We start from the raw sequence: 17,914 nt of genomic DNA, 5'->3' as shown, positions 1-17,914 counted from the left end.
GGGACACAGTTTTGATTCCTGTTCCTGGAGGATACCACAGAGCAGAGCAACTATACCTATGAGCCACAACTACTGAGCCCACATACTGCAGCTACTGAAACCCAACTGCCTAGAGCCTGTACTCCACAAGAGAATCCACCTTAATGAGAAGCCCACACACTGCAGCTAGAGAGTAACCCTCACTCTTGGAGACTAGAGAAAGCCTGCATGCACATGGCAATGAAAAGTCGATACAATCGAAAGTAAAAATAAATTTTTTTAAAAAGTCACCTTTTCAGTGAAGCCTTCCCTGACCACGCTGTCTAAAGTCACCACCAGCTCAATAACCTGTCCACCATTAGATTATGTTAGAGAGACGTCTCACCATTTGTTTATTGGTTAATAATAAACAATTGTTTATTGGTTAACTTTATTACCTGGCCCCCTTTAGCCTTCTGTGGCCCCAGGACTTGAATCAGAGCTCCATGAGATTAGGAATCTTGTCTTTCTTGTCCCCTGTTATTTTCCCAGCACAAGCAGTGTCCAGTAAATAAACAGTAGTAAACAGGACTTCCCTGGTGGTCTGGTAGTTAAGAAGCTGCCTTACCTTTCAGGGGACATGGATTCCATCCCTAGTCTGGGAAGACTTCACATGCTGGGGCACAACTCAGCCCGTGTGCCACAATTGCTAAAACCCAGGTGGTGCAACTACTGAAGCCTGCTCGCCCTAGGGTCCATGCTCCAAAACAAGAGAAGCCACTGCAATGAGAAGTCCGAGATCCACATCTAAAGAAAGCCAGCACAGCCAAAATAATAATAATAAATAAACCGTAACACTTAAAATAGAAAATATTTGGTAAATGAATGAATGAACACTTCCCTTTCTGATCTCTCTGGACTCCCTCTAACCTCCTCCTCTGCCACTGCAGCAAGGAGAGTTTTAGAAAATATAAATCTGACCATGTCAACTCCTAGCTTACAAATCCCCAAGAGCCACTTGTCCTCAGAATAAAGTCCAGACTCCCTGTATATGAGGCAGGGTTTCTTGGGAAAGGCATGAAATGAGGGCATGAAATGATGCCTGTAAGTCAGTCAACTATCAGGTCTGGATTTTAACCTGAGACCCTGGGAGTCATTGAAGGCTGTTGAGCAGGGGAAGCACATGGCTGATCCCAAGGAAAATTTCTCTGTGAGCAATGTGGATGGGAAGTAAAAGGGAGAGGACAGAGAGCCCAAAGGAGAAGCTATTGAGGGACTTTCCTGGTGGTCCAGTGGCTAAGACTCCAAGCTCCCAATGCAGGGAGCTGGGATTCAAGTCCTGGTCAGGGGACTAGATCCCATGTGCTGCAATTAAGACCTGAAGCAGTCAAATAAATGAATATTTTTTTAAAAAATGAAGCTGTTGAAATTGTTCTGGTTGAGTAGAGTCCAAAATAGGGGAAAATTGACACTAGAATTATTAAGGATCAGAAATGGACTAACTTTGGTGACTTTGTACATGGGGGAAAGAGAAAAGCTTTCTGTCACTCTTCCTAACTTCCTTTCCTTTTTATTTTTAATTTTTTTATAATTGATTTACAATACTGTGTTAGTTTCAGGTGTATGGCAAAGTGATTCAATTACATACATATTTTTTTTCAAATTATTTTGCATTATAGGTTATTACAAGATTTTGAATAGAGTTTCCTGAGTTATACAGTAAATCCTTGTTTCTTACCTATTTTTTGTATAGCAGTCTGTACCCGTTAATCCCATACTCCTAGTGTATAACCCCCCTCCCTTTTCCCTTTGGTGACCATAACTAACTTCCTTCCTTTACACAACCAACACTTAATGAGCACCTTCTGGATGTCAGTGAACCAGGCAGTAAAGACCCTTGTTGTAGCAGAGTGAGTAATCTAGGGCAGGAGGCCAATGAGAAGACTTGAAAAATAATCAAGCAGACTTTGGGACTGGGGCAAATGCCGGGAAGGAAATAAAACAGAGGTGTGAAATTAAAAGTCCCAGGGGTGGGACTTCCCTGGCGGTCCAGTGGCTAAGATTCCGTGCTCCCAATGCAGGGGCCTTGGGTTCGATCCCTGGACAGGGAACTATTACTAGATCCCACATGCTGCAACTAAGAGTTGGCATGCTGAAACAAAAGATCCCACATGCAGCATCTAAGACCCAGCTCAGCCAAATAAATAATTAAAAAAAAAAAAGTACCTGGGGTGTCAGGGAAGGTCTCTGTGAGGAAGTAACGTTTGAACTGAGACTTGAGTGATGGAAAGGAGCCAGTGGAGCGCAGAGCCGAGTGTCAATCCAGGAAGAAGAGCAGCAAATGCAGAGGCCCTGAGTGGGGGCAGACTGGCAGAGGGTTGAGACAGCAAATGTAGTCACGGGTAGCCTCACTCAGACCTTTGGAGGCCGTAGTTTGGAATGTTGACTTTAGGCAGATGACCGTCGTTGGAATGTTCTAAGCAGGGGGCTGACATGCTTTAGCAAGAAGACTTGGCGTGTGAGGCAGCTGAGTAGCCAGTGAAGGGATTAGAGAGATTCTGTTGAATGAAAGGCACACGGGGTCCTGCTCCCTCGCCCCCTCCATTCTCCCAATGCCCCAGTCTTTCCCCTGCAGCCACCCCAACCCGACCAAAGGGAAGTGGGGGCCCTGGCAGCGGGAGGGTCCCCTGAGGTTCGACTCAGGCAAACAGGAAGCCACAGCCCAGTGAGACGGGCCTGGGAACCAGCAACCAAGAGAGCTGGTCTCCTGGGTCCCTGGCCCTTTTCCCTGCGTGACTGCAGCAGTGACAGACATAGAGCTTCACATGCGGGGTGGGGCGAGGTGAGAGAGAGAGGAAAAGCAGGGTGGGAGGAGACAGGGGTTGTGTGAGGCAGAGCAAAGGTTTAAGAGTCAGGACTCCTGCGTTCTGATGTCTAATTATACCACCAGCGGAATGTGTGCTCTTAGACAACCCTGCCCTTTGGGGGGCCTCCCATTTCTGAATGGGTTCCTCCCATAACTGAAGCAGGGGCTTCATGGGGGGAGATCTGGAGACAAAGGGGCATTAACCATCAGTTATTTCTCAGGACCTCTGCAAAGAAGCCCCAGTGGCAAAATGACTTGAACCCTTAGCTCTTTTTTTTTTTTCCATTTATTTTTATTAGTTGGATGCTAATTACTTTACATCATTGCAGTGGTTTTTGCCATACATTGAAATGAATTAGCCATGGATTTACATGTGAACCCTTAGCTCTTAATGGACCCCGTCTTTCACGGACAAAGAGGGCTTGCTATGTGCTGTGATGGGCTACAAATGCTGTATGTATATCATCCAGTTTAATCTCCACAAACAATTTTTGGATACTACTATTATTATCCCTAGTTGATAAAGAGAATGAAGCTCAGGCTTAGAAAGATGAAGACATTTAGCCAAGCGGCAAAGGCAGAGGATTCAAACTCAGGTCTGCCGGATCCCACCTTATGTGTGATGGGCTGATGGTACGGAGGTGGAAAAGGCCCAAGAGATATTGGTTGAATGAATGAAGCAGGGTGGTGTGTGTGTGTGTGAAAGGAAACGCATTCAGAGCTTGAGGTTGAAGAAGGGAGGAGGGGGAGAAGGAAGGAGTCTGAACCCACTCATTCAACAAATATTCCTTGGGCAACTACAGCATGCCAAGCCCTGTTCTGGGGCACCGTGTGTGCAGTCTGAACCGAACAATCTCTGCCACAAGAGGCTTACATTCTAGGGGGGTGGGGGACAGAAAGCGATCAAATAAGGAAACACACAGACAAGGTCATTCACATGGTGGTAAGCGCTGAGATGAAAATAAAACGGGGTAGCAGGGAGGAGGTGAGTTTTGTGGTTCTGGAGGGGTGCATGGAGACAGGGCCTGAGGCGTGACCACCCCTTCCTCTCCGGGGGGACTGCCCGCCCGCCCCCACAGACGCCCATGCTTCAGTGCCCACCGGGTCCCCGCCTGCCCCAGCATCCCCCGCGCGGCGAAGCTGGGCGCCCCGGGGAGTCTGGCCACCATGCCACCTCCTCTCCTCTTCCTCCTCTTCCTTACCCCTATGGGAGTCAGGCCCGAGGATCCACGCCTAGTGGAGGCTAAAGGTATGTCTGGAGGGCAGAGGTGGATGGAAGGGCTGGAAATCTGGGTTCCGGCTGGGTTTCCTTGGCCGAGTCACTTTCCCTCTCTGAGCCTCCATTTTGTTATCTGTAAAATCCAGGGCGGGATTGGAAGGACGCTGAGGACTCATCCACTCCTGGCTGTGGGGTTGGGGGCTCCTCACCCAGTGTGAGGAGTGAAGGGGCCTAGGGGTTCCTTCCTCCCCGCTTCCACCCACCCACCCCACCCCGTCCCCCTCTTTCTCTCTCTCTCCACAGAGGGAGGCAATGCTGTGCTGCCATGCCTTGAAGGTTCCTCGGATGGTCCCCCCGAACACCTGGCCTGGTTTCGGGGCTCCCAATTAAAACCCTTCTTAGAGCTGAGCCTGGGGTTACCAGGCCTGGGCATCCATGTGGGGCCTCTGGGCACCCTGAAGGAGCCCCAGGGAACCCTGCTGTTTCTCTTCAATGTCTCCAAACATATGGGGGGCTTCTACCTGTGCCAGCCAGGCCCGCCTTCTGAGCAGGGCTGGCAGCCCGGCTGGACGGTCAGCGTAAAGGGCAGCGGTGAGGTCCGGGCTGGGGCAGGGAGGGCTGGGTGAGAAGAGGGAGGCCCACCAGAGATGGAGGAGGTCCAGCGGCTGAAATGAATCCAGAGGGAGGGGCTGGAGGGGCCGCGGGACAAGCTGGAAGCTAGTTTTAGGTGGCTTCTAAAAACCCCTGTGGCTTTATGACGTCAGCGCCATGGCTCTATGTCTTTCACTCTTTTCTCTGAGTTGCTGTCTCTCTGTCTCTCTCTGGGTCTTTGCCTCGGCCTTTCTGGGTCTCTGTATCTCTCTTCCTCTCCTGGAGGTCTCTGTATTCTGGTTCTGGGTATCTTCCCAGGGAAACTGTTCCGGTGGAATGCTTCAGACCTCAATGACCTAGGCTGTGACTCAGGGAACAGAACCTCAACGGGCCCCAGGCCCTCTTCTGGTCACCTCACAAAGTCCCAGCTGCATGTGTGGGGCTGGGACCACTTTAAGGAGATCTCACACCCAGAAGCGGCCTGTGCTCCATCTAATAGCACACTGAACCAGAGCAACAACCGTGGTAAGGTGATGGCGGGGGGAGGGGGGATGCCAGGAAGCAGGGGGATGGTGACTGGGACCTGGATGATCTGCAGGGGAGGAGGACCCCCCACCCCAAAGATTACGCCTTCCTAGCCGTGGCTCTCCCTGCCCCAGACCTCACTGTGGCCCCGGGCTCCACGCTCTTGCTGTCCTGTGGGGCCTCCCGTACCTCCCTCGTCAGAGGCTCTGTCTCCTGGATCCACAAGTATCCCATGAAGCCTGATGTCAAATTGCTGAGCCTAAACCTGAGCGAAAATGCCCAGCACAGAGAGATGTGGGTCATGGGCACCCTTGGGGGAAAGGTGGTTCTGTTACTGCCCGAGGCTACGGCTCAAGATGCTGACACCTATCGTTGTAACCATGGCAACAAGACCACCCAGATGCAGCTGAAGGTCACCGCCCAGTCAGGTAGAGCTTCTCCCAACTGTGGCTCATCTGAGTGGCTGGGGCAGGGAGGGCTGGCTGAGGACAGGGAAGAACTGGATGCTAGGCAACCTTGGCCCCTTGACCTGAGACCCAGTACCAGCCTCATCATCCCAAACTCCAACTTCTACACTGAACACCGACTCCAGCTCTTTTCCTCCTTGCTTCCAAGACACCCACTTTTCCCTGTCTTCTCCTACCACTGGTTATTTTTTCCCATAGACTTTGGGGGAGTCTTCCTCCCTCCCTCACGCCTCACTGTTGAAGCCCTGAGTCCTCTTCTTGTGTCTGTCTACACTCCCAAATCCTATTTGACTTCCTTCACTCCCAGGCCTCTTTAGGCCACCAGGCCTTGTGGCTCAATTTTAGGCTCCATCACACCCCACACCCAGCCAACACCTGGAACTGCCATTTGATATCCCATGGACACTGCAAGCTCAACCTTTACAATATCAAGCTCCATAGTCTTCGGGGTGGCCCTGTGTAAGTGACGGACACCTTGCCCACATGCCCACGCCAGGAACCTGGGCATCCTTCCTTTTTTCTTACCCATCCATCAAATTGGTCATAATGTTCTGCCCATTCTGTCTCCCTTCATTCAATCCTCCCGTGCTACTGCAACCACAGCTCTCATACTCAGTCTGAATTTTCCCTGCTAGCTTAACCTCAGCACATGGCCACATCCCACCTCTAACCTTGTGAACTCCACTCTGCCCTTCACACTGACCATGGCTGTTCTTAGCTGCAGCAGGAAGCTGATCATCTTGCTCCTCTAAATCCTAACATAGCATCTGATGACAGTCATAGTTTGTCCATGGTTTGCTTAATAGATGCCGCTGCAGGCCCTGTGCGAGCTTCCGGGTCCTCAGAGGAAGGGAAGAGAGCGCTCCGTGTAGCTTGGGATGTTGAGGATCTGTATCTGGCCAGGGTCTCTCAGACTTATGGCACTTTGAGGAACTGAGGCTGAAAAGCAAGATGCCAGCCTGGGGTCTTCATCTCATAGCTCCTTCCCCCTACCAGTATGGCATTGGCTGCTGGAGACTGGTGTCTGGAAAGTCCCTGTTGTGACTTTAATTTATCTGATCTTCTGCCTGACTTCCCTGGTGGGTTTTCTTTATCTTCGAAGAGGTGAGTCATGTTCGTCTTCCCAAGCCTTACCCCTCCTTCCTCAGGACAGCCCACTCTGGCCAGTCTGACAACCATTTTCCCTCCCACACCTCCCCAACAGACCTCTGAATCCCGCCCTCCCTCCTTTTCTACCCTCCCCAAACAACCCGAGCTCTTTGGAATTTGAACTCCCATCTCCTCCAAGTTATCTTCCCAGCATCTCCCAAATCTTCATTCTAGAGTCTCTCCTCTGATTATTCCCCTTAACTCCCACCAGCCCTGATCCTGAGGAGGAAAAGAAAGCGAATGACAGATCCCACTAGAAGGTAATGATTCCAGTGCCCTCCACGCTCTCACTCCTACACTTTGACTTTACACTTTGCACTCAGTTTCCTCTGCTCATGGTGTCTTTTTTCCATCTCTATGGTTGAAATGCTGCCCAGCCTTCAAAGACCAGCACCAAAGCCATCTCCTCTGTGAAGTCCTCCTTGGATGATCACAGATCCCTCTGTAGGCTATGTCAGAAGAGAGGTGCTAACTAATAACAAGTGACCACATTTTTTTTTTTTTTTTTGGCTTCACTGGGTCTTAGTTCAGGCATGCAGGATCTTCTATCTTCCCTGCTGTATGTGGAATCTTTAGTTGCGGCATGCATACTCTTGGTTACGACATGTGGGATCTAGTTCCCCAATCAGGGATGGAACCTGGCCCCCTACATTGGGAGCACGTCTTAGCCACCGAACCACCAGGGAAGTTTCAACAAGTGACCACATTTTAACCTCGAAGGGTTTAGCCTGAATCTTTAAAAAAAATATTTCTCTTTATTTATTTTTGGCTGTGCTGGGTCTTCTTGCTTCGCGGGCTTTTCTCTAGCTGCCGAGAGTGGGCGCTACTCTCTAGCTGTGGTGCCCGGGCTTCTCGTTGCGGTGGCTTCTCTTGTTGTGGAGCACTGGCTCTAGGGTGAGCAAGCTTCAGTAGTTGCAGTGCGTGGACTCAGTAGTTGAGGTTTTGGGGCTCTAGAGCACAGACTCCATAGTTATGGCTCACAGGCTCAGCTGCTCTGCAGCATGTGGGATCTTCCAGGATCAGGGATCGAACCAGTGTCTCCTGCATTGGCAGGCGTATTCTCTACCACTGAGCCACCAGGGAAGCCCTAGCCTGAATCTTGAGGCCTGGCCTCAAGTGCAACTCCCTTTTCCTCCCCCAGGTTCTTCAAAGTGACACCTCCCCCGGGAAACGGAGCCAGCAGCCAGTACGGAAACATGCTTTCCCTCTCCATGCCCCACTCTGGCACGGGTAGGTACCTGACCCACAGCGGGCACCCTACGCATCTTCCTCCAATCTCCGGAGCTCCAAGTCTTCCCGAGCTCGGAACGCCGCTTTCAGTGAAGAGCCCGCCCCCGCGACGCTGAGCCCCGCCTACATCTGAGCCCCGCCCCCAAGACTAAGGCCCGCCCCCAGAGCTCACATCCCCGCCCCCAGGACTCGGGACCCTAAGTCGGGTTGCGAGAGCAGAACCTCGTCTCTAGATTTAGGTCCCGCCTCTGCCTTGGCTCAAGGCTGGGTACCAAGATGCGGAGTCCTCCAGCAGGGCCTGGAAGCATCCTCTGCCCGTGGCCCTGATCGCCTCCATCTCTTCTCACCCGCCAGGACGCGCCCTGCGGTGGGCTGCGGGCCTCGGAGCCGCCGCGCCGTCCTACGGAAACCCGCGCAGCGACGTCCAGGAAGCCAGAGCCGCGGGGTCCCGGAGCCCGCCAGGAACCGGTGATTGATGGGGGTGGTGATTACTCACATGGGAGGTGTCGGAGCGGTCTGGGGTAGGAATAGTGGACTGGGGCCTAAAGGAGGGGGCCCGTGACCCGGTTTCCACCTCCATCCCCAAACCCCAGGCCCAGAAGAAGAGGAAGGGGAGGCCTACGAGGAACCGGACAGTGAAGAGGGCTCCGAGTTTTACGAGAACGACTCCAAGCTTGGGCAGGACCAACTTTCCCAGGGTAAGACTGCTCTCCCCCATCCCACCTCCTCGGGCCGTGGGCTGTGGGCCCTCGTTGATGCCCCTCCTTTCCCACCAGATGGCAGCGGCTATGAGAACCCTGAGGAAGGGAGCTTGGATCCTCAGGATGAAGACTCCTTTTCTAACGGTAATCTGGGGACCTCGTGAGGCCTCGGAGACTTGGGAGAACCCACAGAGCTGGGAATCCCCTACGGGGCAGAGTGGTCCCTGGAGTTCTCTTTTTCCTGCAGGAGCTGAGTCTTATGAGAATGAAGATGAAGAACTGGCCCCGACTGTCACCAGGACAACAGGTGTGTGTGAGGATGGTCACGTTCCTGTGGGGAGGTGGGGTGTGTGTGTGTGCGACTCAAAAGCCAGAAATGACTTCCCTCTTCCTTCTCCAGACTTCCTGAGCCCCCATGGATCAGCCTGGGACCCCAGCAGGGAGGCAACCTCCCTTGGTGAGAAGTGCTTGGGACCTGCCTGTCTTGCCCAGCTTGGGTTCATGTGGCCTTGGCTCTGAAGTCAGGCCCCACCTTGACCTTGGCTCTGACCCCCAACACAAGCCTAATCCTGACCTTAACCCTAACTTCAGCACTGACCCCACAGCCTATCCTGACCCCCACTATCCATCCCCATCCCTCATCATCAACAGCAGCCCTAGTCTCAATGTACTTCCAGCCTGGACTTTGACCTCCAGCTCACCCCAGCCCCAGTGCAGACCTCAGCTTTGACCCAAGCTCTCTCTACAACCTCCTGACAACTCTGACTCTGTCTCCTTCCAATTCTGTTTTTGATTTTTCTCTGACAATGAATGTGATCTAACCCACATGTGACCAAACCTTACAATGAACAAGGGCCCAGAACCTGGTGCTAACCCTTCCTAGCACAATATTGTTCAAGCCCCTAAGACCCCCCTCCATTTCTTAGGCTGCACTTCCCTTCCCCAAGTCCCCAGGATGGCTCCTAGGCCTCCAACTCTCTGTGCCCTGCCCATACAGGGTCCCAATCCTATGAGGATATGAGAGGGATCTTGTATGCAGCTCCCCAGCTCCGTTTCGTTAGAGCCCAGCCTGGTGCCAATCATGAGGAAGGTGGGTGCATCTCCTGCTACCTCCTGTGGTCTTCTGAGACTTCCTCCCTCCTGGCTGACTTCCAGCTCTACTTACATCTTACCCCTTCCTGGTTCTGACCAGATGCAGACTCTTATGAGAACATGGATAATCCCGATGGACCAGAACCAGCATGGGGAGGAGGGGCTCGCATGGGGTGGAGCACTAGATGACTCCCTTCAGGTAAGCTGGGAACTGCCCTCCAAGGATGTGAAAGAAGGGAGATGAATAGGGATGGAAGTGGGGTGCTGGCTGCTGGACCCATTCCCCATCACCCTTTCTTCTCCATAGCCTGGGCCTCCTCAGGGCCCTGAGGTCCTCACCTGACTTCGAAATCTGGGACCCCAAGAAGACAGCATCAGCCTCTGGAGCAATGTTTTGTCAGCCTTTGGATGTGTGTAACTGTGTGTGTGTGTGTGTGTGTGTGTGTGTAAAAGCGAAACTTCAGCCCCCTTTGCACTCCCCAAATAAACTGTGTGTGTGTGCTCAGTTGCTCAGTCATGCCTGACTCTTTGCAACCCCATGGACGGTAGCCCACCAGGCTCCTCTGTTCATGGGATTTCCCAGGCAAGAATATTGAAGTGGGTGGCTATTTTTCTCCTCCAGGGGTTCTTCCCGACCCAGGGATCGAACCCATGTCTCCTGCATTGGCAGGCAGATTCTTTATCACTGACCACCTGGGAAGCCCAAACTCAGTGAGCTCTTTCTATCCCGGGACATAGTGCCCTTATGGGGGAGGGGAAGGGAAGATGTGAACGCTGGTGCTCCCAGCCCCTCTGGAATCCCACGGAGGAGGGAGAACTGTGTCTTGGGGACCACAGGGCCTTTTCCCCCGTCACTTGGCTTGCACTCATCGCCGTTACTTGCCTGCCATTCCCGCCATTGAGGCATTCAGTCATGGTTCATTCAGCAGTTGTATGAGGGGCACCAACTGAAGAGGAAGCAATCCGGGAATTGGCAGTCATCACTTCCATTTATTATTTTATTTATTTGGCTGTCTCAGGTCTTAGTTGCCGCACTCCGGATCTGCAATCTTGGATGCGGCATGTGGGCTCTTTAGCTTCGGCATTTCCCCCACCTACTGTGTAGGCTCTTCATTGTGGAGCACAGGCTTCTCTTGTTGCAGAGCATGGGCTCTAAAGGGTTCAGTCATTACAGCATGTGGCTCTGTTTAGTTGTGGCACATGGGCTTAGTTGCCCATGGCATGTAGGATCTTAGTTCTCTGACCAGGGTGCGAACTCTGGTCCCCTGCTTTGGGAGCACAGAGTCCTAGCCACTGGACTACCAGGGAAGTCCCATCACTGTTATTTACTGAGCGTCTACTATAGTCTGACATCAATGAATGCATTTAATCTTTCCAATCACCTCACAAGGTTATTAAGCTCTTATGTGCCAAGACTGTATCAAAATATTTTATATTTATTACATGTGTATGTATGTTTATGTATATTAACTCATTTTACCTCCACAAACAACCTTCTTTCATAGATGAGGAACCTGAGGCAGAGACACTAAATTACATGCCCAAGGCTTGCCTAGTTAATAAAGATCGGGGTCAGGATTTGAACTCTGGCAGTCTAATTCCAGAACCTATATCATTCTTGACACCCTCCCTTCCTAAGTGCAGTTTTGTAGATGGAAATCCGAGAGTCAGAGAGGCCAGGTCACATGACTGGCACTTCATAGAGCTGAATCCAGAAATCTGGCTCCTGTTCTAGCCACTGTGCCTGTTACCTGGTAAACTGCCTGTGATGTAAACCACAGACACCAAGACTTCAGAGCTAAAAGTCTCCAGGCCCTGAAACTATGATGTAGCAAGCTCCACCACACCCAGATTCCTGTCTCAGGCAAAGATGGGCTCGGTCATTGACAGTTTTGGTATCTTCTGCCTGGCGCCCCAGCTCTTCTGAAAATTGGTATCTGAAACCTAGTCTCTCTCCTACTCTCTGTAAGCCTGCCTGGACTTTTTCAATACCTACATTTTTATTTCTAGAATTCTGTTTTTCTTTTTCAATTAAACTTTTTATTTTGTATTGGAGTATAGCTGATTAACAATGTTGTAAATAGTTTCAGGTAGACAGCAAAGGGACTCAGCCATACACCTTTTTTTTTTTTTTTTTTTGCTGCACTGGGTCTTCGCTGCTGCAAGCAGGCTTTCTCTAGTAGCGGTGAGTGGGGCTACTCTTCATTGGGGTGTGTAGGCTTCTCATTGCAGTGGCTTCTCTTGTTGCAGAGCACAGAGCTCTAGGGCTCATGGGCTTAGTTGCTCTGCGGCATGTGGAGTCTTTCTGGACCAGGGATCAAATCCGTGTCCCCTGCATTGTCAGGGGGATTCTCAACCACCTTAACCACAAAGGAAGTCCTAGAATCCCTTTTATTAATGCTCCAGTTCTTTCTTCATAATGTCCTGTGTTTACTTTTGAGACTCTGTTCCTTCTTATCTCTGAAACTTTAAAACTTACTTTTTCCCTGGTGGTTCAGATGGTAAAGAATCTGCCTGCAATGCAGGAGACCCGAGTTTGATCCCTGAGTTGGGAAGATCCCCTGGAGTAGGAAATAGCAACCCACTCCAGTATTCTTGCCTGGAGAATTCCACGGACAGAGGAGCCTGGCAGGCTGTAGTCCATGGGGTTGCGGTGTCGGGCACTACTAAGCAACCAACACTTTCATTTTAGCTATTTTAGTACACCTTCCTCAGAGAATGATGTATCAGACATAGTTCTAATATTAATAAATGCTTTACAAGTAGCATCTCATTTTATCTTTATGACAATCCTATGAGGAAGGTACACTAAAGTTATTGTTGCCTTAAAGCTGAGAAGACTGAGGCACAGAGAAATGAAATACTTTAATTGCTAACCAACTTTAAGTAACTTACTCAAAATCATTGACCCTCAGTGTTCCCAGTTATAAAGTAGGATTAGGGAGGAGGTGATTACCGTCATCTGTACATGGTGATGTCACCATGGAAGCATTCTTAGTTTCTCCTGCAGGAGTCCCCTGAGTTCCCTGGGCCCCACTCACATCTCCTGGGGCCAGCATGATTTGGCTTCTGCCACAGTTTTACAGGCTACACGGGTTTCTTATCATTTTATTCAGAGCAAGCTTTTACACTAGAGGTTTGGTCTGAATCCAAACCCATACTCCAATGGCTCTGGGAATTCTGATGACTTTTTCCAAGCTGTATGCTAAGGTGTGTGGATGGATTTTTTTCCCCCTCTGTCTTCTGTGCCCAGGAGAGACAGTCTTTTCTCAGCTCCCAGCTTTGTGCAGGGGGCTTAGTTTCAGCTTGCTGCTCTTCCTGAAACTGCAAACTTGACCTCTGTTCCCAGGTGGTCATTAGAACTCCAATCTTAGGGACCCCAGCATTCCGATGGGCTTCTGTTTCACTGCTGTGACTTTGATTTCCTTCTTGATTTCTAGCACTGGGAAAATTCTCTCCTGCTTTTGAGCTCAGGTATGTACTAAGAGAAAGAAAAGAAAGTGATGCTTCCTGTTATATTTGCATAGTGTATGTTTGGATTGTGGGGGTTGGGAAATGAACCTTCAGCATTTTCTTGGCCTTCCATCTTGGACACAGTCCATGTGGCAAAAAAGAAAATAAAATTCCCACATCTAGCTCAAGATTCACCCTCTCCCCTACCGTACCCGTCAACTAATGTAAACTTTCCATATTGCCGTAGTCCCCACCATTCTCTATTGTCTCTCACCCAGCGTGCTTCATTCATGTAGCTTTCCTGTTTATGCCTGAAGCATGTAAATTTTGTGACTCCTAGTGAAAGCATCCTTCCTCCTTGAGGGTGAATTCAGGTCTGGGTCTTCTCTGTGCCTCTGGTACCCAATCAGAGGATGGCAAAAATGAAGAAATGAATGGGAAAGGAGGAGTCAGTGAAGGACTCTGGGAAGTCCTAAGATTTGGAGGGCAAAAACAGGAGTCTTATGAGCTCGGTTACCTGGGGAATGCTTGGGGGAAGAGAGGAACCAAGGTGTGCCAACTCCAGCCCAGTGCTCTGGAATCAGACTATCTGGGTTTGATCCCAGATCCACTCTTTTCTGACTGTGTGACTCAAGCTCTCTGTGCTGCAGTTTCCTGCTCTGTAAAATAACCATTGTCATGATAGCTACATTAATGAGTCTTAAGTGAAATATGAAGCATGTGACAGTGGCATAGTAGTCACTCAAACATTGGCTATTTTTACTATTATTTTTAAAATATGTATTTACAAAAAAAAATAAAAATAAAAAAATAAAATAAAATATGTATTTACTTATTTGGCTATGCTGAGCCTTAGCTGTGGCACACGGGATCTTAGATCTTTGTTGCACCACGCGGAATCTTAACTGGGGCATGTGGGGGTCTAGTTCTCTGACCAGGGATTGAACCCTGGCCCCCTGCATAGGGAGCACGGGGTCTTAACCACTGGACCACCAGGGAAGTCCTAGCTATTATAATTATTTGGCATTTATTAAAGGCCACTGTGTCCCAAGAGCCAGAGGACACCCAGAACATTTGGGTCAGGACTTCCTCTAGACAAGGGACCTGCTCAGAAGGCGGCCGCGCTCAAAGTTTCCCAACTTCCCACCTCATGATCTGTTTCTTTGGCAGGTACTGGACCACTTATAGCTCGTGAACAGGATTTAGGGAGACGGAGGCTTGAGGGAAATTTCAGGCCCTCAGAGTCACCCCTAGTTTGCAGGAGCCTCTCAGGTAGGGAGGGGCTTCCCAGGTGGCACAGTGATAAAAGAATCCACCTGCCAATGCAAGAGACACAAGAGATGTGGGTTCAATCCCTGGGTTGGAAAGATCCTTTGGAGGAGAAAATGGCAACCTGCTCCAGTATTCTTGCCTGGGAAATCCCATGGACGGAGGAGCCTGGCGGGCTCCAGTCCATGGGGTCACAAAGAGTCGGACTGAGAGGCTGAGCATGCTCAGGTAGGGACCAAGGTGGCAGAAAGACTTTTGGTGCAGTCTCTATTCTTCCAGCTTTGCTGCAAAGAGAAGATGATTTCCTGGGGCTGGGAAGTCCTTGGAGGCCACGCTGCCAGAGCCAGAGTCTTTGTCCCTTGGGAAACAGCCCCACCTGCTGGGCTTGTGTGACTTCAGTCTTGACTTTGGCTGAGTTTATTTGGAGGACTTAAGATGTGGGCTAACTTGAGGTATATGTGTAGTGGATATCAGTGTGGCAGAGGAGGGGGATGGGGTAGGATGTGGGTGGCTGTCAAGGTGCTGCATTGGATGGGTGTGTGAAGCACAAGCCACGTGAACGCTGTGTGTGTGAGAGACAGGTGGTATTGGCTTTATGCTGTGTGGGCGTTCTGTGTGAAATATGGTATGGCATGTATAGTGTGAGGTGTCAGGGGTGTGAAAATTAATAAAGGGAACCCTCACTAAAATGCAGTTGAAGGGGATGCTTTCATCAATTACAGGAACAGTTGTCAGTTGAAGACACTCATCATCAATTACAGGAAGAACTGTCAGTTAAAGACCCTAATGGAAGAACCATGGACTGGAAAGAATCTTCAGTTACGGGTCCCAAGAGGAAAAGATGTACGTTTCATCTCCTAGAAGAAATCCATTACCCCAGCAACTCGGACAGTGAGAAGCCATCATTACCCTGAACTCTCACTTTTCTCCAGTGGACATTCCTTCAAAACAACCCCTCCCAGTGTCTTCCCTTTTTCTCCTATACAATGACCTTCTCTGTTTATTGGCGTTGCCTATGGCTTTTGCTATAACTTCCTTGTTCTCTACTGTTCCTGAATAAATCTATTCTTGCTGGTAAAAATAACTGACTTTGGTTTTGTTTGTCTTTTTGGCTGTGCCACTTCCCTTGAGGGATCTCTAACCAGGGATTGAACTCTGGCCCTTGGTAGTGAAAGTGAGGAGTCCTAACCACTGGACTGCCAGGGAGTTCTCTACAATAACTGACTTTTATTTAGGTCAACAGGGGTCATGCGATTGGAGGCAATGTGGGAGGTGTGACATGTAGGAGGGGTGTGTCTGTGCTGTGTGTGTTGAGGTGCATCTGATATAGGAGTTGTGAATACTGTAGCGTGTGGAGGGTAGGTAACCTCTGAGGTACCCAGTGTCATTGCTGGGTCAGCTGGGAAAATGTAATGAAAAAACAAAACCTTCTTCCAACTCAGAAAACCTCTCTACAGAAGTGGTAGAGACAGAAAACCATTTTATTACTAAATAAGCATTAAATAGAATGCGATGCACGTCACAGGCAGTCCCCTAAGAGACTGATGGCAAAAGCTGAAAGAAATCTCACACTTTCATATAAGCCAAGCAGGTATAACCCATTATCCTCTTTTCAATATAAATATTCAAAACCATATCCTGTTTCCGATGACTAGGCCTCAAGAAGGGGACTTGACTTCACCTTTAGACATATGTAGTAGATCACACTTTCTCATGGCGATTGGCTTTTATCCAAGGGTGAAACAAGCTTTTAGCATCTTTCAGATGGTAAGTGGTTTTGTATATTGCAGGAGAGCTTCTACAAGTTAGGCTGTTAGTCTCCCGTTGGAGCTGGAGCCATTTCCCCTGACACTTGCCTTTCAAAAAGATGGCTCCAGAACTCATTCACAGAACAGAAACAGACTCACAGAAGAAGAAAACAAGTTCATGATTACCAAAGGGGAAAGGGTGGGGGGTGGGTTGGGATCAATTAGGAGTTTGCGATTAGCAGATACAATTACTGTACATAAAATAGATAAACAACAAAGTCCTATTGTATAACACAGAGGACTAAATTTAGTATCTTGTAATAAACTACAATGGAAAAGAATTTGAAAAAGAAAATATATATAAAACTGAATCATGGACTTCCCTGGTGGCACAGTGGATAAGTCTGCCTGCGTTAGCAGGGGACATGGGTTTGAATCCTGGTCTGGGAAGATTCCACATGCTACCGAACAATTAAGCCTGTGCACCACAAGTACCGATCCCGTGAAGCCCATGCCAAGAGTCTGTGCTCTACAACAAGAGAAGTCACCACAGTGAGAAGTCTGGGCAGCACAATGAAGAGTAGCCGCCCCCCCCCCCCCCCGCAACCAAAGAAAGCCTGCACAAAGCAAGGAAGACCCAGTCCAGCCAAAAAAAGAAAAAATAAAATAAAACACTGGCAACCCACTCCAGTATTCTTGCCTGGAAAAGTCCATGGAAAGAGGAGTCTGGCGGGCTGAAGTCCATGGGATTACATGACTGAGCATGTGTGCACGAGGGTGGAGGGAGATGGGTTGGTAGCAATAAAGTGGTAGAACTAAAAAAAATAATAATAATAAAATAAAATAAAACGTTGATGTAAAAAAAGCTAACCTTAAAAAAAAACAAAAACCAAAACTGAATCACCGTGCTGTACACCAGAAACGAACACAATGTTTTAAATCAACTCTACTTCAATTGAAACACACACACACACACACACACACAGATTTACACACATTTTGAAAAGTTCCAAGAACGAAATTCTGAAAGAGTGAAGGGGGAGAAGTCATGATTCTTATTTTCAACAGGGAGAATTAAACCTCTTATTTTTCATTTGTGTTTGCCCTTCCAGGTTTTTTGCGAGGCTGGTGTTCTTAGGTGCATATCGAGGGACAGTGTTGCAAGAGTGCATGTTTTGTTGATATGGCCCGTGTAGTGTCTGTCGGGACGTCCTGTGTGAGGAACGCTGTAGGAGGGAATTCGGAGAGATGTATGGTGTTGCGGAGAAGGCGATGGCACCCCACTCCAGTACTCTTGCCTGGAAAATCCCATGGATGGAGGAGCCTGGTGGGCTGCAGTCCATGGGATCACTAAGAGTCGGACACGACTGAGCGACTTCACTTTCACTTTTCACTTTCATGCAGCGAAGGAAATGGCAACCCACTCCAGTGTTCTTGCCTGGAGAATCCCAGGGACGGCGGAGCCTGGTGGGCTGCCGTCTATGGGGTCGCACAGAGTCGGACACGACTGAAGCGAGTCAGCAGTAGCAGCAGTATGGTGTTGAAGTGTGGCTTCGGGTGTGTGTTGCGTCGATTCTGCACATGAGGAGGGGCGTATGCGAGGGGTCGGCGTGTAGTGTAATTACTGAGCCCACCTTGCAGTTGGG

The 17,914-nt window shown here is 49.6% G+C and overlaps 1 protein-coding gene across 12 annotated transcripts; it reads left to right on the top strand.

Annotated features, from left to right (window-relative positions):
* Positions 1–3,941: 3,941 nt before the first annotated feature.
* CD19 (CD19 molecule) lies at positions 3,942–15,604 on the top strand. Of its 12 annotated transcripts, XR_011485491.1 has the most exons (19): positions 3,942–4,073; positions 4,347–4,634; positions 4,953–5,159; positions 5,294–5,587; positions 6,623–6,730; positions 6,987–7,035; positions 7,917–8,005; positions 8,360–8,473; positions 8,599–8,703; positions 8,782–8,850; positions 8,954–9,013; positions 9,107–9,163; positions 9,704–9,796; positions 9,899–9,997; positions 10,106–10,208; positions 13,239–13,272; positions 14,422–14,523; positions 14,800–14,972; positions 15,243–15,604. XR_011485491.1 is itself a non-coding variant. In XM_070461140.1 (16 exons), the coding sequence occupies exons 1-14, from the start codon at positions 3,992–3,994 to the stop codon at positions 9,985–9,987; spliced, it is 1,704 nt and encodes a 567-aa protein (XP_070317241.1). In that variant the 5' UTR covers positions 3,942–3,991; the 3' UTR covers positions 9,988–9,997; positions 13,239–13,272; positions 15,243–15,604. The 12 variants fall into 12 exon arrangements, 3 of the variants coding, with proteins under 3 accessions (XP_070317241.1, XP_070317240.1, XP_020772171.1); XR_011485493.1 differs by lacking the exon at positions 14,422–14,523; XR_011485494.1 differs by lacking the exon at positions 14,800–14,972.
* Positions 15,605–17,914: the final 2,310 nt, after the last annotated feature.

Source organism: Odocoileus virginianus, chromosome 33, assembly GCF_023699985.2.
Source record: "Odocoileus virginianus isolate 20LAN1187 ecotype Illinois chromosome 33, Ovbor_1.2, whole genome shotgun sequence".
Lineage (NCBI taxonomy): Eukaryota > Metazoa > Chordata > Mammalia > Artiodactyla > Cervidae > Odocoileus > Odocoileus virginianus.
This window is presented reverse-complemented; position numbering and strand designations above follow the sequence as displayed.

Bases quoted from the DNA above. Each gene is read 5' to 3' on its own strand.
- CD19 (XM_070461139.1), top strand. From the start codon at position 3,992: ATGCCACCTCCTCTCCTCTTCCTCCTCTTCCTTACCCCTATGGGAGTC. The intron at 4,074-4,346 runs GTATGTCTGGAG...CTCTCTCCACAG, and splicing joins ACGCCTAGTGGAGGCTAAAG to AGGGAGGCAATGCTGTGCTG. The intron at 8,006-8,359 runs GTAGGTACCTGA...CTCACCCGCCAG, and splicing joins CATGCCCCACTCTGGCACGG to GACGCGCCCTGCGGTGGGCT.